The 23,003-nt window shown below is 43.1% G+C and overlaps 1 protein-coding gene across 8 annotated transcripts in view; it reads left to right on the top strand.

Annotated features, from left to right (window-relative positions):
• The window catches only part of LOC100440309 (calcineurin-binding protein cabin-1), a 171,814-nt gene that overhangs the window by 10,481 nt on the left and 138,330 nt on the right, over positions 1-23,003 (top strand). For 6 of the 8 annotated variants that reach the window (XM_002830920.6, XM_054543154.2, XM_054543153.2 and 3 more), the window contains exons 2-6: positions 13,809-13,886; positions 14,466-14,558; positions 16,723-16,836; positions 19,487-19,621; positions 21,252-21,432. In XM_002830920.6, coding sequence (XP_002830966.4) covers positions 13,884-13,886; positions 14,466-14,558; positions 16,723-16,836; positions 19,487-19,621; positions 21,252-21,432 — 526 coding nt within the window. In that variant the 5' untranslated portion in view covers positions 13,809-13,883. Of the gene's footprint in view, positions 1-9,196; positions 9,399-13,808; positions 13,887-14,465; positions 14,559-16,722; positions 16,837-19,486; positions 19,622-21,251; positions 21,433-23,003 lie in introns of all 8 variants that reach the window. The other 2 variants (XM_054543151.2, XM_054543152.2) reach the window with 1 other exon arrangement.

Below are 23,003 nucleotides of genomic sequence, written 5' to 3'. Positions count from 1 at the left end.
TGAACTTCTGGGCCTTAGCCTCCTGAGTAGGTGAAATTACAGGTACACACTGCCATACTTGGTGCGTGATCTGTCTTGTTTTGAGATTGGTTTGAAGTCTCTAATTTTTAGGGTGTTACTGTTTATGTGTCCTTGCATCTCCTTTGGGTTACTCTTTGTTTTTTGTTTTTGAGACAGAGCCTCACTCTGTTGCCCCAGGCTGGAGTGCAGTGGCTCCGCCTCCCAGGTTCAAGTGATTCTCCTGCCTCAGCTTCCCAAGTAGCTGGGATTATAGGCACATGCCACCATGCCCAGCTATTTTTTGTATTTTTAGTAGAGATGGGGTTTCACCATGTTGGCCAGGCTGGTCTCGAATCCCCGATCTCAGGTGATCTACCCACCTTGGCCTCCCAAAGTGCTGGGATTACAAGTGTGAGCCACCGTGTCCGGCCAGCATATTCTTGACTGTCATATCATCACTGTGAATTGTGCCTTTGTTACATTTAATACTTTTGGGCTTGAATTCTACTTTGATGTTTATCCCTGTGCTATTTTTTAACAAATTGTATTTCCTTTTATTAGAATATTTTTATACTTATTATATTTAATTAAATTATTTGACCTTTTTTGGAGTTATAGTTCTGTGACTTTTGACACATGTATAGACTTGTTACCACCACCATCATTACCACTATCAGGATAAGGAACAGTCCATTGCTTATGGCACCCCTTTACAGACACCTTCCTTTACCCCGGGCTGCCCCTGATGTGTTCTCCATCACTATAGTTTTGTCATTTCAAGAATGTCATGTAAATAGCAATATAATAGTGTACAGCCTTTTGAGACTGGCTTCTCTCACTTAGCATAATGCCTTTGAAATTCACCTCAGTTGTTTCATATATCAATTGTTTGTTCCTTCACATTAGTAGTAGTATTCCACTGTATGATATATCACGTTTATCTACTCACCTAATGAAGGATATTTGAGTTGTTTCCAGTTTTTGGTCATTTGAGTGGAGCTGTAAACATTTTTATACAAGTTTTGTGTGAACATTTCTCTAGGATAAATAACTAGGAGTGAGATTGATGTATCATATGCTAGTGTATGTTGAGCTTTATAAGAAACTGTTTCCTAGCATGGTTGAACCATTTTCCATTCCTGTCAGCAGTGTGTGATTCTTCCAGTTGCTCTGTGTTGGTATTATCAGTTTTTTTAAAAATACAGCTATTTTAATAGGTGCATATGGTAGCTCATCATGGTTTTAATTCATATTTCTCTAATGATGAATGAGGTTGAGCATCTTTTAATGTACTTACTTGTCTTTGGTGAAGTATCTATTTAAGTCTTTTGCCCATTTTTTAATTGGTCTTTTTTTATTGTGCCAAAATTTGTATAACATAAAATTTACCATTGTAACCATTTTAAGTGAACAATTCAGTGGCATAAAGAACATTCACAACATTGTATAACTATGCCACTATCTATTTCCAGAAAATTTTTATCATACCAAACAGAAACTTTGTGTTTATTAGGCAGTAACTCTTGATTCCTCCGTTCTTGCAGCCTCTGGTACTTTCAATCTCTAGGTACCTTGTATATCAAACAATATTTGTACTTTTGTGTATGACCTATTTTAGTTAACATAGTGTTTTCAAGGTTCATTCATGTTATATAGCATGTATCACAATTTCATTCCTTTTTATGGCTGAATACTATTTCATTGTATTTGTATACCACATTTTGTTTATCCATCTATTAGTGGACACTTGGTTTGTTTCTACCTTTTGGCTACTTTGAATAATGCTGCAGTGAACATGGTTGAACAAGTATCTGTTCAAGTCCTGTTCTTTCAGGTAAAAATCTGAGTGGAATTTCTGGGTCATGTAGCAGTTCCATGTCTGACTTTTTGAGGAACTACTAAACTGTTTTCCACAGGGGCTGGACCATTTTACATTCCTACCAGCAGTACATGAGTGTTTGAGTTTTTCTACATCCTTGCCAACACTTGTTATTTTCCGTTTCCTTTCTGTTTTTTTTTTTTTTTTTTTTTTATAATAGCCATTCTAGTGGATGGAAATAGTATCTCACTGTAGTTTTGATTTACATTTCCCGGATGACTAATTTACAATTCCCTGATAAACATCTTATGCACTTACAGGTGTTTTTATATCTTCTTTAGAGAAAATGTCTTTTAAAAGTCATTTACCTGTTTTTTGTTTGTTTGTTTGTTTTTTTGAGACGGAGACTTGCTCTGTCACCCAGGCTGGAGTGCAGTGGTGCGATTTTGGCTCACTGCAAACTCTGCCTCCCGGGCCCAAGCAATTCTCATGCCTCAGCCTTCTGACTAGCTGGATTACAGGTGCATGCCACCATGCCCAGCTAATTTTTGTATTTTTAGTAGAGACGGGGTTTCACCATGTTGGCCAGGCTGGTCTCGAACTTCTGGCCTCGAGTGATCTGCCTGCCTCAGCCTCCCAAAGTGCTAGGATTACAGACGTGAACTACCATGCCTGGTCATTTACCCATTTTTAAATTGATGTGTTTGTCTTTTTGTTGTTGAATTGTAGGAGTTCTTTATATATTCTGGATATTAATCTCTTATTAGAGATATGATTTACAAATATTTTCTTCCATTCTGTGTGTTGTCTTTTCACTCTTTTGATAGTGTCTTTGCATAAAAGTTTTACATTTTGATGAAGTCTAATTTATCTATTTTTCCTCTTGTTTCCTGTGCTTTTGGTGTCATACTTAAGAGGCTATTGCCAGATCCAAGGACATGAAGATTTTTCCATATGTTTTTTCCTAAGAATTGCTTCTCTCTTGCTGCTTTCAAGATCTTCTCTTTGGTTTTGGGTCTTAATAAGTTGACTATAATGTGTCTCAATGTGGATGTCTTTTGAATGTGTACTTCTTAGAGTTCATTGAACTTCTTGGATATGTATATTAATGTCTTTAATTGGATTTGAGGAGTTTTCAGCCATTATTTCTTCAAATAATTTTTCTACCCCTTTCTCTCTTCTCCCTGAGATACTCCTGTGATACATACGTTGGTTTTCTAGATGGTATCCCCCATATGTCCCTATGTCTCTATTCATTTTTCTTTATTCTTTTTATTTTTCTCACACTGGATAATTTCAATTGCCTTTTCTTCATGTTCGCTGACCATTTATTTCGCCTGCTCACATTTGTTTTTGAATTTTTCATTTCAGTTGTATTTTTAGTCTTCAGAATTTTTGTTTGATTTCTTTTTAGAATTTCTGTCTCTTTAGTGATAATCTCATCTTGTTCTTACATTATTTTCCTTATTTCCTTTATTATTTTGTTCATCTATCCTGATTTCCTTTAGTTGATTCAGTGTATTTAGGACAGTTAATATTTTTGACTAGTAATTTCAGTGTCTGATCAGGAATATTTTCTATCAAATTCAGTGTCTCAGGGATGGTTTCTATCAAATTCCTTTTTCCTGTGAATGTGCTACATTTTCTTTTTTCTTTGTATTCTTTGTAATTTTTTTGTTTAGAATTGTAAATTCTAAGTATTATAGTATGGATAATGTTGGAAGTCAGATTTCTGACTTTTTCTTGTTGAGGGCTGCAGCCATCAATTTTTGACTTTTCCAAACTATTTTTGCAAAATGTATTCCTTGTTGTTTGTGGGCACTGTAGATTCTGTTCCATTATTTCTTTGGTCAGCCGGTGACCTGACAACGATTTCCTTAAATGTCTGGCTCAAAAAGGGGGAAAAGGTGTTCCATCTCTTTAAATCTTCTGATAGAAGCCACCTGTGAAAACATCGATAGCCTGAGAAGGCCAAAACCAAGGCAAGTATATACCAGTTCTACAGGGATCTGCCAGACCAACCAAAGTGCACAAACCCACATTTTTGTAGGTTTGGAACCAGCCAGCCACTTTAGGAACATGAGCTGCTATCCCTATATCCGTGAGTGGTGGGGCTGAGGAATGGGGGTTGGTAGCTGAGTCAAGTTATTCTTTTACCAAATATCAGCAGCCTCTGCTCATCAAACGCTCTGCTGGTTGTTTTCAGTGTTCGGTCAGGTTGCAAAATTTTGTTTTGTTTTGTTTTGCTTTGTTTGAGACAGGCTCTCACTCTGTTACCCAGGCTGAAGTGCAGTGGTGCAATCTCAGCTCACTGTAGTCTCGACCTCCCAGGCTGAAGTTATCCTCCCACTCAGCCTCCCAAATAGCTGGGACTACAGGTATGTGCCACTACGCCCAGCTAATTTATTTTTTTGAGACAGGGTCTCACTCTGTTGCCCAAGCAGGAATGCAGTGGCACAATCTCGGCTTACTGCAGCCTCAACCTCCTGGACTCAAGTGAGCCTCCCAACCTCAGCCCCCACGTAGCTGGGACAACAGGCATGTGCCTCCACGCCCAACTAATTTTTTTGTAGAGACAGGTTTTCACTATGGTTGCCCAGACTGGTCTCGAACTTCTGAGCTCAAGTGATCCACCCATCTCTGTCTCCCAAAGTGCTAGGATTATAGACTTGATCTACCGCGCCTGGACTAATTTTTTTTATGTTTTGTAGAGACGAGGTCTCACTCTGTTGCCCAGGCTGGCCTCAAACTCCTGGGCTCAAGCAATCACCCTGCGTTGGCCTCCCAAAGTACTGGGATTATAGGTGTGAACCACCATGCCTGGCCAGGTTCCAGAGTTTGAAACAGTAGATTTTGATAATTATTTTCCTAGTTTACTGGTTGTTTTGGTGGAAGGACTGACCTTTTCATTCTTGTAGCAGTGTCTTTTGTAAAGCAAAAGTTTTTAAATTTGGAGGTTCAGTTTATTAAGTTTTTTGCTTATGGATTGTGTTTTTTTGTGTTGTCTGAAGGCTTGTCTAACCCTAGGTTTCAAGGATTTTCTCCTGTTTTCTTTTTTTTGTATTTTATGTTTAGAAATGATCCATTTTGAGTTATTTTTGTATTAGATGTGAATTTTTGGTCAAGGTTCTTTTTCTTTTTTCTTTTTGAATATGGATGTTCAGTTGTTCCAGAACCGTTTGTTGCAAAGAAGATTCTTTCTCCATTGAATTGCCTTTGCATCGTAGTCAGTAATAAATTGGCCATGTTCATTTGGGTTCTTATGGACTCTGTATTTTGTTTCATTGATTTATGTGTCTGTTCGTTTACTAACACTACGCTGCCTTGATTATTACAGCTTTATTGTAAGTTTTTAAATTGTGTAGTGTGATCTGTCCAATATTACTATTCTTTTCAAAACTGGGTCATTCTAGTACCTCTCTGGCCTTCCATTAAATCTTTCTGTCAGCTTATCTATAATTACAAACAGACCCTGCTGTGATGTTTATTGGGATTGCGCTAAATCTGTAGGTCTGTTTGGGGAACATTGACATCTTTACTATGTTGAATCTTCCAGTTCATGAACGTGGTATGTCTTTCCATTTATTTAGGTCTACTTTGAGTTATTTCACTACTGTTTTCTTGGTTTCAGAATATAGACTTTGTACATATTTTGTTATATTTATACATAATTATTTGGAGCTATTGTAAATGATATTCTTTTTTTCAATTTTGATTTCTAGTGTTTATTGCTAGTATGCCGAAATACAATTACTTTTATGTGTTGACCTGTACCCTATGACTTTGCTAAACACACTTAGAAGTTCTAGGGCTTTATTTTCTAGATTCCTTGAGATTTTCTATGAAAGGCAATCATGCCATCTCTGAAAAGGGACAGTTTTATTTTTTTCTTTGTAATCTCTTTCCACTTAACTTATTTTTTTTGCCTTAATGTAGTAGCTAGGGCTTCCAGTGTATTGTGGAATAGGACAGGTGACAGTGGATATCCTTGCCTTGTTTCTTGATCTTGGAGGGAAATTAAGTATGATGTTAGCTGTAAATACCTTTTATCAGATTGCTATGGTTTGAATGTATCCCCCACAGTTTATATGTTGGAAATGTAATCCCCAATGCAACAATGTTGACAAGTGGAACCTTTAAGAGTTGATTAGGTCATGAGGGATCTGCCTTTATGAGTGGATTAATGTTGTTATTGTGGGAGTAGGTTCATTATTGCAAGGACGGGCTTGTTACAGAAGTGAGTTCATCCCCCTTTAGCTTTGTCATGCTCTCTCACCCTTCTGCCTTCCACCATGCAGTAATGCAGTAAGGCCTTTGCCAGGTACTGGCACTGGCGCCATGCTCTTTGACTCTCCAGTTTCCAGGACTGTGAGCCAATACATTAATGTTTTTTTATAAATTACCCAGGCTCAGATATTCTGTTATAGCAGCACCAAATTGACTAAGATACAGATTGAGGAGGTTTCTTCCACTTTGAGTCTACTGGCAGGTTTTTTTTTTTTTTGTTTAATCATTACAGTCATGCTTCAGAGATATTGTGGGTTTGGTTCCAGACCACTGCAATAAAGTGAATATCTATCACAATAAAGCAAGTCACACAAATGTTTTGGTTTCCCAGTACTTATAAAAGTTAATGTTTATACTGTACTGTAGTCTATTAAGTGTGCAGCAGCATTATATCTAAAAAAAGTACATACCTTAGTTAAGAAATACTTTATTGCTAAAAAATGCTGACACAGAAACACAAAGTAAGCACATGCTCTTGGAAAAATGACACTTATCAACTTTCTCGACAAAGGGCTGCCACAGACTTTCAATTCATCAAAAACACAGTACCTGTGAAGCTCAATAAAGCGAAGCACAGAAAAATGAAGTGTGTCAAAAAAACGGGGACTGATAAAGTCCTATTTGAGCTGAGATGGGAATGCTCCTCCTCGTATGGGAGTGCTGCAGTCCATGGTGTTAACAGAGCCGTCAGTGAGCCATGTCTCTGCAGGCTGCCTCTGCATTGGTACTTCTGAAGCTTGACCTGTCCTTCAAAGGTCGTCCTGTGAATGATGGATGCTGGTCGTGGAGAAAGATTTGACTGAAAAGTTAAATGTGTCCTGTCCTCCAGTCGTTTTTTTCCAGCCCTTCTTCTGTCTTTGTTACGGAGAGGTGCAGTTGTATGACTATTCCATCCTTAGGAATATGGTTACAGGGCTCAGCTTCCTTATCTCTAATATGAGGATGCACTTTTGCTCTGCACAGGAAGCACTTGGTTTTCTGCTTGACTTGTACTTCTCCCTGTGTGGAGGGTATGACTGAATAACAGGTGAGCTGTCTAGAAACCACTCGTGTACTCACTTGTCTCTTCCTTCATGGGATTTGGTACCAGATATAGTGGTACAAAGATAAATAGGACATGACTGCTGCCTTTGAGAAGTTTACAAGGCTATTAAGAGGGACAGACCAGAGGCAGGGTGATTTCCACTGAAGAGGTGAGGGCGTGTAGAGGGGACATTTAGAAAGAACCATCTCTTGCTGTGCCAAATCAGTGTAAGATTTTTAGTTTTAAAAAGATGTTTTATTTGTATATCTTAGGAAAAATTCTTGCAGGTACTTGATATTTAAAAACTCAAGGCCAGGTACGGTGGCTCATACCTATAACAGCACTTTGGGAGGCTGAGGCGGGTGGATCGCTTGAGGCCAGGAGTTTGAAACCAGCCTGGCTAACATGGTGAAACCCTGTTTCTACTAAAAATACAAAAATTAGCCAGACATGGTGGAGCATGCCTGTAATGCCAGTTACTCAGGAGGCTGAGACATGAGAATCACTTGAACCCAGGAGTTGGAGGTTGCAGTGGGCCTCAAGCCAAGGCCTCAAGCCGAGGCGCTTGAGCCCAAGGGTTCAAGACCAACCTGGACAACATAGTGAGACCCCGTCTCTACAAAAAAACAATTAAAAATTTAGACAGGCATGGTGCCATGCACTTGCAGTCCCAGCTACTGAGGAAGCTGAGATGGGAAGATTGCCTGAGCCCAGGAGGCTGAGGCTGCAGTGAGCTGAGGTGAGATTGTGCCACTGCACTCCAGCCTGGGCAACAGAGTGAGACCCTGTCTTAAAAAAAAAAAAATGGTAGTTGCTAGTAAAGGGGTTTGTACAGTACATGTTCAAAGCCCCCACAGTCTTCCCAATGTGTCCATTATTCTGACTTCTTCTTAATTTTGCTACTGGAAATTTTGGGGGAGCTGAGGAAGAGTGGTAATGATGGAGTGGAAATAGAAGGCAGTGGGCAGAAGGGGTGCTGGTCTCATGGACCTAATGTATATGATGAGTCTATATGAGAATCATTTTTTAGGTTCTCCTTGATGGAATGTTGTGTAGACAGTAAAACTGTATACCTACGAGTATGCCTCAGTTCAATATGTGTCTGTGCCCAGGAGACACATTGAAAAGCAGTGCCCAGCTTAAAACTTGGGTTCTGCTGCCCACCAGCTGGGCAACCTGAGGCAAATCACCTAACGTGGCAAGCCTGAGGTGCCTCCCTATAAAGTGGGAGCTGGTCTTTGTGAGTTTTTGGTTAGCATGTAATACTTGGGCATTGAATAGCTTTTTGCTGGTACTTTTATTAGAGAATTGGAAATTTTGTTTTCTGCTTTATGGAGTGATGTTGATGTGCATAAGTGATGGCCCAACAGCCTGAGCAAATACAATTTATTCTGTGGCCATCAGCAAACCTGTTCGGAGCTCTTGCAGGGCATCAGTTGTGGCTCTTAGCTGAAGCATATAGCTCACAGCTGTGCGTGTCCAGGGGCAGGCAGGAGACTCTTTGCCAAGGCACGTCACTTTTTGCTGTGCTAGAAAGAGTGCTGGGCTTTGAGTCCTATTTATGTCTCTTTTTAGCATTATGACTTTGGGCAGGTCAGCTAGTCTCCCTGTGCCTTGGTTTCCTAATCTGGAAAATGGGGATGATAATGCCTATTTTGTAAGGCTGCATTAAATTCAAGTGAGATAATGTGAATGTGCTTTGTAAATGTCTAGGATGGACTGGAGATTTGGAGAGGTGCCAAGTGCTGCTGTTTTTAGATTATGTTAAAGCCAGCACAGGTGCCCTTTTAGTGGGGAGAGTTGACTTGAGTTTTAACATAGAACAATTTTGAAAATAATTAGGAAGCCTGAAATTTGTATTTGTTCTCCTACACTGTGGACTGTTTTCAGGGTGTTTGGGTTCTGCTGATCATGGTACTCAGGGAGCTGTTGCTTCAGGGAATCCAGGTGCCTTCTTTATGGAGGAGGTGGGAGGGATTGGGCTGGGGCAGGGACTCAGACAGCATGTGGGGCCAGACACCCCCCTCTGGGGTTTCTCACTGTTTTTTTTTCTCCAACTTGTCTAGTTATTTAGTCATTCATCTGTCCTGAGAGGCCATCTCCTGTCAGCTCTGCGATTGGACTTGCACCCACCATAGTCCTGGAGATAAAGAAGCATATGCCCCAGGGGAAGGCACAGGCCCACCTGGCACCATCCTGGTAGTGGTTGGATGCATTCCTTCGAGACATTACTTGGGAAGCAGATGAGCTTTCTTCCTTGTGGAATAGGTTGGCCTTGGCATGATGGCTGTATTGATGTTCTCCCACCCTTGCACATGGACCCTGCCACCGCCACACAGAGACCTGATCCTTCAGCCATTAATGGGCCCTCCCTTGTTTTTCCCTAGGAGGATCCAGTTGGCATCTAGGAAGACTTGCCATGACTTAGAGCTAGCACCTGTCCTGCAGAAAGTGGGTTGAGAGGCCTGTGGCTTGGCATAAGTGCCACTCTCTGATTTTTCTCCTGCCTCTGTGGGGTGGCAGGGGGCAGGAGAAAAGTCAGTGTGGGTGTGACATGGGGAATCCCAGCTGAGTCTGCTGGTCTCTGGTCAGAGGAGCTCCACGCTAGTGAAGCTATTGTCACCATTTTATACACAAGGACACCAAGGGTTGTAAAGGATCAGGGAGTCAGGTATCTGAGACACAACTCAGCCACGCTCTAAAATCTTCCTATTCCAAATCCAGTGTCCTTTCCATTTTTCCTTCTTACCACCCCAGGTCTAGGTAGGACAGCTGATTTTTACAGTAAGATAGTGGTGAAAAAAATCGACCAATGGGTAGTTACTGAGTGACTGCTCTGTAAGTGAAGGCAGCAGTTCAGACGGAGGCTATGTGATGCTCAGTGGGATTAGAGGTGTTTTGGGATTCAGTGCACAGAGCCCAGTGGGTGAGCAGCAGAGAGTGGCTGTGAAGTGGGGGTTTGAGAGGCTCTCCCACTTCTAATCTCCAGTGGTCTCCATAGCTGGCCCCTGGGGCTATAAGTTCTGCTTACTGGGAGTCATCAGGGTGTGGCTTGAGCTGCAGGTCTGGCCATGGGCTGTCGGCCTGCCTTGAGGATGACCAGAGCCTGTCTGAGACTTTATTTGGAGTAATGTCTTTGTGTTTTGAAAACAAGTTCAACTTTGTTCCTAATTGGAAACTATTCTATTGATTGTTTACTTCTGGATATTTAAAGAAATGGTAAAATATGCAAAAAAATTTACTATTTTACCCACTTTTTAAGTGTACAGCTCAGTGGCATTATGTTCATTCACATTGTTGTGTTACCATCACCACCATCCATCTCCAAAACTCTCTTCATCTGGAAAAGTTGAAATGCTATACCCATTAAACAGTAACTCTCCATTGCCCTCTCCCCCTCTGGCAACCACCATTCTACTTTCTGTCTGTATGAATTTTCCTATTCTATTTTCCACCTATAAGTGGAATCATATAATATTTGTCTTTTTGTGTCTGGCTTATTTTACTTATTGTAGTTTTTAAAGTTTATTTCGTGTTGTAGCATGTGCTAGAGTTTCCTTCCTTGTTAAGTCTGAATAGTATTCTGTTGTATGTATACACCACATTTTGTTCATTCATCTGTTGTTGGACACTTGAGTTGCTTCTTACCTTTTGGCTATTGTGAATAGTGCTGCTATGAACATGAGTGTACAGGTGTCTGTTCAAGTCCCCGCTTTCATTTATTTTGTGTATATAGCCAGATGTGGAATTTCTGGGTCATGTAGTAATTCTGTATTTAATTTTCCGAGGAACTGCCATACCTTTTTAGCTGCACCATTTTACATTCTCACCAGGAATGTACAAAGACTCCAGTTTCTCCAGGTCCTCATCAATACTTGTTATTTTCTGGCTTTATTTTGCTTTGATAGCAGCCTAGATGGAGGGTTTTAATGCTATAGTTTCTACTTTTTTTCATATTGTATAGTGGTCCCAGTGTCCATTTTGGCATAGCTTATGATAAAGTTGCAGTTTCTGGCCAGGCACGGTGGCGCACTGTAATTCCGTGCCTGTAATCCCAGCACTTTGGAAGGCCAAGGCGGGTGGATCACCTGAGGTCAGGAGTTTGAGACCAGCCTGGCCAACATGGTGAAACCCTGTCTCTACTAAAAATACAAAAAATTAGCCAGGCGTGGTGGCAGATACCTATAGTCCTAGCTACTCAGGAGGCTGAGGCAGGAGAATTGCTTGAACCCAGGAGGTGGAGGTTGCAGTGAGCCGAGATCGCACCACTGCACTCCAGCCTAGGCAGCAGAGAGAGACTCCGTCTCAAAGAAACAAAAACAAACACAAAAACTGCAGTTTCCAAACTTTTGATTAGCAGTATTCTTTTTTTTCTAAATGTGGAACCCAGGAGATAAAACAGCTATCAGTCTAGGAAAGGTTTGAGTCTTCTTTGTCTGTGAGAAAGTACTTCCTTCCTTGAATGAACCCTTAGGAGAACTCAGAGCCTATTGTGAAAGCCTGTGCTAGAAGTCATTGCTGTAAGCACTGGTGACAGTGGCAGTCATTTTAAATTTATTTTATTATTATTTTTAATAGAGACAGGGTCTTACCTTATTGCCCAGGCTGGTCTCAAACTCCTGGGCTCAAGCAGTCTTTCCGCCTCAGCCTCCACAAGTGCTGGAATTACATGAGCCACTGTGTCCAGCCCCTAGCAGTTATTTTAATTGATAAAAGTGGAGCACGTGTTCAATCTGTCTGTTTGAGGCTTATCCCACTGCCTGCTGGGCCCTTCCAGCCCCTTCTGCCAGCCTCTCAGCTAGGACTTTTAACGGGTCCTCCTCCTGCCCTCTCTGATGTATTTGGTAGTGTCCATATCCCCATCCCAGTTCCTCGGGCCAGCCTCCCAGGTGTCAGGTCCTGTGAGTCTACCTCCTAGTGGGATTCCCCTTCATCCCTGCTGTCACGGGTCCATCTGGGATCCTGGCATCTTTTTAAAAATAAGAGCTTTATAATTTACATGCCATGTAGTTCCCCTAAAATGTACAAATTCAGTGGTTTTTAGTATATTAACAGAGTTGTGTAACCACCACCACAATCAGTTTTAGAACATTTTTGTCATCCCAGAAAGAAACCCTAAACCCCTTGGTAGTTGCTCCCCAATTGTCCTTCTCCCCAAGCCCACTAAACCAGCGGTTCCCATCCGTTTGGCACCAGGGACTGGTTTCTTGGAAGACAATTTTTCCATGGACCGGAAGCAGAGGGCAGGGATAATTTCTGGATGAAACTGTTTCACTTCACATCATCAGGCATGAGTTAGATTCTCATAAGGAATGCACAACTGAGATCCCTCGCATGCACAGTTCACAATAGGGTTTGTGCTCCTATGAGAATCTAATGCTGCTGCTAATCTGACAGGAGGCAGAGTTCAGGCAGTAATGCTTGCTCACCTGCCGCTCATCTCCTGTTCTGTGGCCCAGTTCCTAACAGCCCATGGACCAGTACTGGTCTGTGGCCTGGGGGTTGGGGACCCCTGCACTAAACTATTTTCTATCTCTATAGATTTGCCTATTCTGGACATTTCATATAATTGGAGCCAGAAGATATATGCTCTTTTGTGTATGACTTCTTTCATTTAGCATAATGTTTTCAGGGTTCTTCTGTGTTGTAGCATATATCAGAACTTTATTCCTTTTTATGATTGAATAATAAATACTCCTTTGTATGGACATACTTCATTTTATTTATCCATTCATCAGTTGATGGACATTTAGGTTATTTCCACCTTTTAGCTTTTAGAAATAATGCCTCTGTGAACATTCATGAACAAGTTTTGGCGTGGACATGTTTTCATTTCTCTCGGGTAGATACACATAGGAGTGGAATTCCCTGGTCATATGCTAGCTCTGTTTAACATTTTGAGGAACTAGCAGACTGTTTTCCACAAGGGTTGCACCAGTTTACATTCCCAGCAACAATGCATAAGATTCTAAATCTCCACATCTTTGCCAATCCTGTTATCTTTTGCAGCCTTCAAACTAGTCTGCCTATCTCTAATTAATTTTCTATTATCTTTCTAAAACATAGGCAAAACATTTTGTTCTCCCTAAAACACCCATTGGTTCCCTGTTGCCTACAGATGAAGTTCATGGCCTCTGTGTTGTGACTTGGCCCTCAACTACGTTTCCATCCTCCATTCACATCCCTGCTCTAAGGCCTTGTCTTCTAGTTTTCCCATCACACCTCGCTTTCCCTGCCTCTTGGCTTCACTGTCTTCCACTGCAGTGTATTCCATTCTTCAAGGCTTGATGCAGTAACTTACTCCTTTGCCTTCCTTAATCCCTTTGAATGAGTTGTTCTTTTCTGCCTTTAGATGTTGCCTGTGTTTCTTTTCGTATCATTCAGGTTTTGAAAAAAATAATAGGCTTGTTACCTCTGCTAGCAGTGATCCCTGGGGGCAGGGATTGTTCTCACTCTTTTGTGTGCCTGGCATCTGATGCATTGCCAGGAAATGATGAATGCTATCGTGAGGGACCAAGGAGCTCCTTGTGTGTTAGACCACACCGCTGTCCCAAGGCAGCTCTTCACTGGCCTGTCTGCATAGAGCTCAGGGAAGGACTGGTTCCTGGTGGACCTTGGCACTGTGACCTTCCTGGCTCTTCATAGGCCTTGTCTCAGTTCGTCCTATTTCCTTTCTAGGAGAGTTGTGGACTGGGGCAACGTTTGCCAGTGATGGGAAGTGATGCTGCGTGGCAGTGCTGAATCTCTCTGAATATGGTAAGGACTGATGCCTGCCTATTTTGCGGACGTCAGTGTTCTTTTGTTACTTTACTCCTGGGGGCAAGGGGCATTTTCCTGTTAGACTCTGAAGGCTCTTATTATGGAGTAGCCTTCCTCCCAGGAAGGCTGTTGGCACCTTTGAGGGTGTGAGATTGCTTGCCTGGTGGTTGAAGCGGCTTGCAGGACCTTGTCACAGTTGCTGGAAAGACATGAAGTTAACATGTTTTGTTGAAATCTGTTGTTCCATTACCTGGGTCTTCTACTGTGTTGAGCTGTTGCTGGAGTGTCCCCAGTGTCTGTTGCTTTTGCAGTGGACAGTACCCAGGACATACTTTCTGCACAGACTGGCATAACCCTCCCCCCCCCCCACCGCCCCCACCCCCCACCCCCCACCCTTCTTTTTTTTTTTTCTTTAGAGGATGATTTTTTGTTCATTTCCCACATCTGAGAAGGCCATAGCTTTTCAAGGTAGAGTAGATCATATGCTGGAGCAGAATTGTATTCATCTGTGGGTATTTGAAGAGATGAGTGACATCTCAAAGCAACTTGTCTCTTCCACCAAACCCCTGTTTCTAGATTCGAATTGCAGCCTTAAATGCCAGCTCCACCATTGAGGATGATCATGAAGGAAGCTTTAAAAGTCACAAAACCCAGACAAAGGAGGCTCAGGTACGTAATGCAAGGTCTTCTCTGTAGGTGGACCTTCTCATTTCTATAGATGGAACTTCATTTTAAATGCATGTAGGCATCTCCTCAGTGGGGTTTTAGGGGGAAATTCCATTTTGAAAGGTGGCTAGCTCTCCATCTCAGGTTAAACCTGTTTTACGTAGGAGACGATCATATTGAGGAGAAATTCTGTTTATTCTATCAGTGTGTGTGAAGGCCAGCTCAGCCCCCAGGCCCACTTCCATGCGCCCCGTTCTTTGTGCAGCCCTCACCAGGGAATGGTAGAATATTAACGGTGGATGGTGTTTCCAGGTTCCCTAGTGTATTGCCCTCACTTTACAGTGGGATGAGACTCTTGAGGGGAGCAGCCTAGACTGGGATCACCCTCCAGGTCAGTGAGGGAGCCAGGTCCAACCTCAGCTCTCTAGATTGTTGGTCACTCCTCTTTCCCATGAGGCCTGGCATCTCTTCCATTTCAACCTTCTTCTTTCCATCCATTCATCTCCATACCCTTGTCCTATCCTCGTGTAATAAGAGTTTGCTCCTGCCTTTGTTTTCCCTGAAATAAACATATGCCTTCCCTCCCACCCCATTGCATTTTATGGTGGAAATCGGGACAGTTCCAGAGCTGTCTCAAAAGTCTACTAGTCACCTGTCCCTAGTCTGCAAGGCACGTCAGTGAGGCTCAACCTACCCAGTGCCCCCTCCCTCCCACAGGAGGTTGTCGTCCTCCCCAGGCAATGATCAGGCTGTGGCAGAGTGGTGAGTAGAAAAACATGGAAACCAGGCCGGGTGCGGTGGCTCATGCCTGTAATCCCAGCGCTTTGGGAGGCTGAGGCGAGTGGATCACTTGAGGTCAGGAGTTCGAGACCAGCCTGGCCAACATGGTGAAACCCCGTCTCTACTCAAAGTACAAAAATTAGCTGGGCGTGGTGGTGCACGCCTGTAGTCCCAGCTACTAGGGAGGCTAAGGCAGGACAATAGCTTGAACCTGGGAGGCAGAGGTTGCAGTGAGCTGAGATCATGCCACTGCACTCCAGCCTGGGTGACAGAGCGAGACCCCGTCTCAAAAAAAAAAAAAGAAAAAAAGAAAAGAAAACAATGGAAACCAGCTTTTGTTTGTTTATTTTAAGAGATAGGGTCTCACTCTGTTACCCAGGCTGGAGTGTAGTGGCATGGTCACAACTCATTGTAACCTCTAACTCCTGGGCTCAAGCAGTCTTCCTGTCTCAGCCTCCTGAGTAGCTTAGGACTACAGACACCAGGCCACCATGCTCAGCTGATTTTTAAATTTTTTTGTAGAGACAGGGGTCTCTCTATGTGGCCCAGGTTGGCCATGAACCCCTCGGTTCACACCTTGGTTTCCTAAATTGCTGGGATTACAGATGTGAGCCACTGTGCCTGGCCTGCAATGGAAACCATTCACACTGAACTTTTTACTCACAGTCCTTCTGATATCATATGTTTGGGGTATTTTTCCCCCATACCAACCAATTCTCCAACTCTCCATATACCAACTGGGTGTCCTACAATTCAGTTCTGACACTAGCTACACAGAGTTAGTGTCAGACTCCACAGCACTAACAGCTCATCCCACAAAACTGCCCTCACTTCAGATGCCAGTTGCAAGTGTTGAGTGCCAGGATACTTACACTTCTGTCCAGCCAGTCTATAAAATCAGGGATTCTCACCCCCTACCCCTTTTAGATTTGATAATTTGCTAGAACGACTCACAGGACTTAGGAAAACACTTTACCTCCATTTACCAATTTATTAAGAAGGATACAACTCAGGAACAGCCAAGTGGAGGAGATATTTATGGCAAGGTATGGGGTGGATTCACAGAGCTTCCGTGCCCTCTGCAGGTGCGGCACCCTCCCAGCACCTTGATGTTACTCACCAACTTAGCAGCTTTCTGAACCCTGCCCTTTAGGGTTTTTAAACAGAGATTCCATCACATAGGCATGATTGATTAAATCATTGGTGATCAGCTCAATCTCCAGCCTCTCTTCCCTTCCTGGAAGTTGGGAGGTGGGGGAGCTGAAAGTTCCAGCTATCTAATCACATGGTTGATTCCTCTGACTGTAGCCCCGCCTTACACATATTTTTGGCTTAAAAAAGACAGATCTTTATGCTGTATGAAAACATCTCTTGTCTTGATTTGCAGGAAGCAGAGGCTTTTGCATTGTACCACAAGGCCCTTGATCTGCAGAAACATGACCGGTTTGAGGAGTCTGCCAAAGCCTACCATGAGCTCTTGGAGGCGCGCCTGCTGCGGGAGGTGAGGCATCAGCAGGCCAGGCAGTGTGCCTTGGTGGTTAGTGCACGGGCTGTGGGGCTGGGTACTCTGGGCCTTACCTCTGCTCTCCCATTTCTTGGCTGGGGAACCTTGAAAACATTATTTCACCTCTCTGCCCCTATTTCCCCACCTCTAGGTATCTGCCTCATTGACTTTTTATGAGGGTTGAGTAAATCCAGTGAAGCATGTAGAACGATTCTTGGTGTAAGTGCTTGTTAAAGGCCAGCTATCGTTATTACTTAATCTTCACAACCACTCTGCCCAGTAGCTGGGTTTTACAAATGTGGAAACTGAGGCTTAGTGAGGTCTTGATGGCTCAAAGCCATCCAAGTAAGTGAAGCATAACTGGCAGCACATTTTAGCAAATGCCATTTGAGTAAAAGACCATGAGCTTGGGAAGTCTGTATAGACATGCCATGGAGTTTTGAATATAGTCAGAAGGATTGGGGACACTGGTTACAGTAGAGAGGGGCAGGCAGAGAAAGACCTGGTCCTAGCATGGGGACTGTGGTAGTGGTGAGTGAGTTAATCCTCGAGTTGACTAGAGATGTCGACTGGAGGTTTGGGAATTGGTCCCAACCAGAAATTGATTTAGGAAGGTGTATGTTTCATTAGGAGGAAAGGCGTTTGTTTTCAAGTTTTCATGTTTGTTTTCACCCAAACATGCAGATGATGTGCATTAAGGAAGCAGATAAGCTCCATGGGTGTTTACTGGACTGCACAGTCCTTCAGTTGAGCAGAGTCTCCTACAGTGCTAGGCATGCAGACGCTTAGGACTCAAGCAAAAACCTTGGTGGTTTTTGCTGCCGATGAGATAGAATACTGAGTTTTAATTGTCAGAAGAAAGCATCTATTCCTTCTCTCACTCAAGGTTTTTCTTTGTATTCCTAATTATATAGGTTGTCAAGATTCTTTGGTTACTGGTTACAGTGCCTTGGAATTAGTGGTATGGGACTTGTGACCTCCTCCTCTCCTGTTAGTAGGAAGTGGGTGAGGACCCAGAGAGGGAAAATTAGTTTATTCCATATTTACTGAGCTTTGGTTATGGACCAGTTGGTGGGCATGTTGGTCTTCCCTCTCAGGCCATGGTGGAATGCCAGGTGGGCCCAGCATCCAACAGTTGCTAGGCAGGAACCTTTTACCTAAGGGCACGGTCATGTGTCAGCCTTTTAGTTGTAGGTGTGTGCATCTTTCTGTGCACAGTATATCACTTTCAGCTTCACAAGGTTGTTTTAGCACCCTCCTTTCTTATGATAGTAAAACATGCTCATTGTAAACAACGGAGAAGTACAGAAAATATATAGAACAGTTTCTTTTTACACTCATATTGCATTGGCATACTTAATGTTAATTACATAATTACAGTTTTGCAGAAGATTGGCATAGATAGGTCCTGGACCCCAGCTGACTCCTAAGAAGCATTCACCCTGACTGGTGGGTGTCCTGTCCTGGAGGGACTTGCTAAGGCAAGCCTTTCAGGGTGGAGGGAGAGTGGTGCTGAACGTAGGTAGTCTGTTAGGTGGAGGTTAGTTAAGAGCATCCACTGTTATGTGCATGTCCATGTGTATTGCTGATTGCTTAGTCCGAAGTAGACTCACTTAGTCTCTGTAAATTTGTTCCCACTATTCTTTGAAGAGTTCTGTACCTGGAAGGACAGAGGTAGCTGGGATCCAGCCCTGGTCAGCTGGTTCTTGGGGGCCTTTTTGTATGATAAGTCAGATGACGGTAGAAAGTAACTGAATGGGGCTTCATTTGAGCTTCTCAGTCTTAAAGAAGTTCCTTAAGACTTCCAAGGTAGGTAGATTCTTGGATTAGTCAAGGAATGCTTCTTGAGGGTGGCATGTCTTCGGGTCTTACCTGTTCAGAACATGAAGAGCAATGTGTGGAAGCCACCTGTCCCAGGAAAGAGCTTCTTGGTGCCCGTGAGTTTTTCTGTTAGAAAATGTTTTAGTCTTTGTCCTGTGGTTGGAGCAATAGTTTTCTAATCAGCAGTTTCTTAGAATATAAGGTCATTAAAGCTGTAATGAAATAACTTTTCATATTAAGCATATTTGCAATTCTGATGGTCTTTCAGCTCACTTTAACTTTTGCTATTTAGGGTAGGAATTATTTTTCTTAATTACAGAGGTCAGACACTAACGTTTTAGTTAAATTAACAATTGTCTATGCTCATGTGATGAGTTATAGAGTTGGGAGCTCAGCCTCTTGATTCCTAATCCTGGAGTGCCTGGGGTGAAGCTCTAGGCCTTCTGCCCCCAGGCAGCCTGCTCATACTTTGTCTTTTATCTTATACCTGGAGCTGCTGGCTGCGTCTACCTATGCTGTAAATGTTATTCTCTAGGCTTGAACCCTCAGGCATGGCAGTAGTGGTGGGGCATCTTCTCTCTGTCTCTATGGATGCCCAGACTCTCTGCAAACTATTAATACCTCGGGGTGGTCTGTTCTTTGTGCGCTTGGAGTAGGAGTGGTCTCAAAAGAACACATGGTGCAGTGCCTTCATTTTCCAGTGGTGGACAACACTAGACTGGCTCAAGGGCCTGCAGCAGAGGCCAGCCTGGAAGCCAAGTATCCTGCTGGCTGCTTGCTGAGGCTTCAAGGTCTAGTTGTCACTTCTGTTCTGTTTTGTTCACAGGCAGTTTCATCTGGTGATGAGAAAGAGGGGCTGAAACACCCTGGGCTGATACTGAAATATTCCACTTATAAGAACTTGGCCCAGCTGGCAGCCCAGCGGGAGGATCTGGAGACAGCCATGGAGTTCTACTTAGAGGTATGGTTTTGGCAGTGCTTAGCTCCCTTGGTGTTTTGAAAGCTCTTGGTGGAGGGGATGAGGTTGGGGTCTTGTGGGCCAAAAAGAAGAGTTTGTAGTGGTGGATCACCAAGCTATAGTACCCAAGGCTCTAGGGTAGGTCCATAGGTGATAACAATTAGTACTGACCAGGCCTGGAGAGCAGGGGCTGGGGCAGAGCACATGCTTGAATGCAGGGACCTGCGTGTGAATTCTTCCTTTGCTGCTCAGTGCATGTGTGGCCGTGAGTGAGTTATTCAGTCTCTTGGTATCTCTAGGTCTACACCATTATAGTGGTAATAATAAAAAAGAGCATAGTTGTGAAAGTTAAGTGAGTTGGTATGCGTAATAGTATCAAAAACAAAGTCTGAAACTGAGCATTCAATATATTAATACTTCCAGTCATAATAGTATTGCTGTTATTTCATGTTACTATCAGTCTGTCTGTGGGCACCTCTAAAGCACCAGACACTGCGCTGTTTGCTTCCTATGCATACACTAATCCTCATGCCATCTTGCAAGGAAGGAGTCTTTATCCTCACTTTAGTGATGAGGAAATGGAGGCCCAGGATCATTCTGCTAATCAGTGTTGGAGCAGGGATGTGAACCAAGGTTTATCTTCAAAGTACATGAATCCCATAAGACTCTCATTTTTTCAAATTGTTTTAAAGACAGGGTCTCAGTCTGTTGCCCATGCTGGAGTGCAGTGGCACAATCAGGGCTCACTGCAGCCTTGACCTCCCGGGCTCAAACGATCCTCCGACCTCATGCCCCCAAGTAGCTGGGACTATAGGCATGCACCACCACCACACCCAGCTAATTTTTTGTATTTTTAGTAGAGATGGAGTTTCACCATGTTACCCAGGCTGCTCTTGAACTCTTGGACTCAAGCATTCTGCCCACCTCAGCCTCCCAAAGTGGGATTGCAGGCGTGAGCCACCATGCCTGGCCATATTTTCTTTTCTTTCTTCTCCTTTTACCTATTAAATATGTAAGGAATACAGATATTCAAATTGACAAAATATATCAAGAAAATGGGGAGACTGAGGCAGAAGGATCACTTGAGGCTAGAAGTTTTAGACAAGCCTGGACAACATACTAAGACCGTGTCTCTACGAAAAAATTGAAAATTAGCTAGGTGTGGTGATGTGCCTCTGTAGCCTCAGCTACTCATGAAGCTGAGGTGAGAGGATTGCTTGAGCCCGGAAGTTTGAGGATGCAGTGAGCTATGATCACACCACGGCACTCTTGCCTGGGCAGTAGAGTGAGACCCAGTCTCAAAAAAGAAAATTTTTAAAAAAAAATTCTAAGTTAAATAACTTGGTCCCTGTAACTTTTTATATGCCATTATCACTCTAGATCTTGGAAACGTGTGACTCCAGGAAAGATGAGCTGGCATTGCTTGTCAGTTATAAGATAGTCATGGCACTTTTGCCATTTCCCTGGGAAGTTCAAGTGGCTGTGCCAGTGACGTGCTCCTCCCGTCCCGGGGTGCATATTCAAGGAGAGATCTGAGTGTGTGTGTGTGTGTGTGTGTGTGTGTGTGTGTGTGCCCTCTGCTCGTGTGTGTGTGTGTGTGTGTGTGTTTGCCCTCTGCTCGTGTTGCTTCCAGGCAGTGATGCTGGACTCCACAGATGTCAACCTCTGGTATAAGATTGGACATGTGGCCCTGAGGCTCATCCGGATCCCCCTGGCTCGCCATGCTTTTGAGGAAGGGCTGCGGTGCAATCCTGACCACTGGCCCTGTTTGGACAACCTAATCACTGTCCTGTACACCCTCAGTGATTACACAAGTGAGTCATGCTTTGATGCTTTCTTCCATGTGCCAGTGGTTTTTGGAACAGCAGAGGAAAGGTGGTTTGGGTAAACTGAAAGCCAAAGTTAACACTGAAGGGCTTTGCCAGACTGTCAGGGAGAATGGCAATGTTGTTAGATTTCTGCTTTATTCTGCATCTCTTTCTTGATTTGTTAAATGCCTTGTAGTAATAAAGTAGCATGTTTTCTGAATGATTTTACTTTTGGCTGTCTTTTTTTTTTTTGCTTTGCAAGGTTTTGTTTGCTTGACAGAAGAAATGGCTATCTTATTTCCTCCCTGCACTGTCCCATTTTGTGTGTCTTAGTCTGTTTGGGCTTCCATTAAAAAAAAAAATACCATAGATTGGGTGGCTTAAACAGCAGAAATTGGCTGGGTATGTTGGCTCATGCCTGTAATCCCAGCACTTTAGGGGGCCAAGGCAGGCAGATCACTTGAGCCCAGGAGTTTGAGACCAGCCTGGGCAACATGGTGAAACCCTGTCTTTTCAAAAAATACAAAAATTAACTAGACTTGATGGTGCATGACTGTCGTCCCAGCTACTTGGGAGGCTGAGGTGGGAGGATTGCTTCAGTCTGGGAGGTCGAAGCTGCAGTGAGTCGAGGCTGTGCAACCGCATTCCTGTCTGGGTGACACAGTGAGACCCTGTCTCAAAAACAAAACAAAACAAAAATAAATATTATCTAAATCAGATGTGGGTAAGACTTGAGGTACAATTCGTCCTGAGACAAAATTCCTCTCCAGTTGTAAACTTGTGAATACAGATAAATTAATGTGCTTCCAAAATATAATGGTGGGACAGATATACGACAAACATTTCCATTCCAACAGGGAGAAATAGGAAAGCAGGAAAGGGTGATGGGTCCCAAAACTTAGCAAACTTAGCAAGGCAGATTTGAGATCCTGAGGCTCAGGAATAATTCTCTTTGACCTGATGCTCTGCCCTTGATGCCCACTGAGGTGGCAACATCACCCTCATGGCACGTGGGTGGAGGGACAAGCCCTACCCTTTTGGCTTGGCAAGGGCTCTACCCCTAAGATGCTAGGTTGAGACATCCTGGCCTATGCAAACTGGAGAAGTGGCCCCACCCTTGAAGGAACTAGCCCTAGCCTCTTGGTCTGTGATGGGAGTGGCGGCTCAAATGATCTTTGAATCATCTTTGAGGTTCTTCTTCCCTTTCCTTGAAAGATAACATATATTCTTGACTTTCATTCTTTCTCATTTTTTCTGTTCCCGTTAGTCCCCATTAGCAGTGTTTCTGCCAGTATAATCCCACCTTTCTGGCTTCTGAGATACCTGATTAAATCTGTGGTTCATGCCCACACTGATCTTATAAGGAAATTGTTGGTCAGTCACACTCATAGTGTTCTTAGAACAAACTTTCCCAATTTTTGCAATATGGATAGACAGAATTTTCTAAATCTTTAAGTTCTGGTTCCTTTTTGCTTAACAATGCCTTCTTGTTTTCTCTATTTTAGCATTTCACTATAAGCAGTCAGGAGGAACTGGGCTGTCTTTAATACTTTGCTTAGAAGTCTCAGCAAAATAGC

The sequence above is a fragment of the Pongo abelii genome, chromosome 23 (genome assembly GCF_028885655.2).
Source record: "Pongo abelii isolate AG06213 chromosome 23, NHGRI_mPonAbe1-v2.0_pri, whole genome shotgun sequence".
In the NCBI taxonomy this organism is placed as follows: domain Eukaryota; kingdom Metazoa; phylum Chordata; class Mammalia; order Primates; family Hominidae; genus Pongo; species Pongo abelii.
Note: the sequence above shows the minus strand (reverse complement) of the source record. Positions and strands in the feature narration are given on the sequence as shown.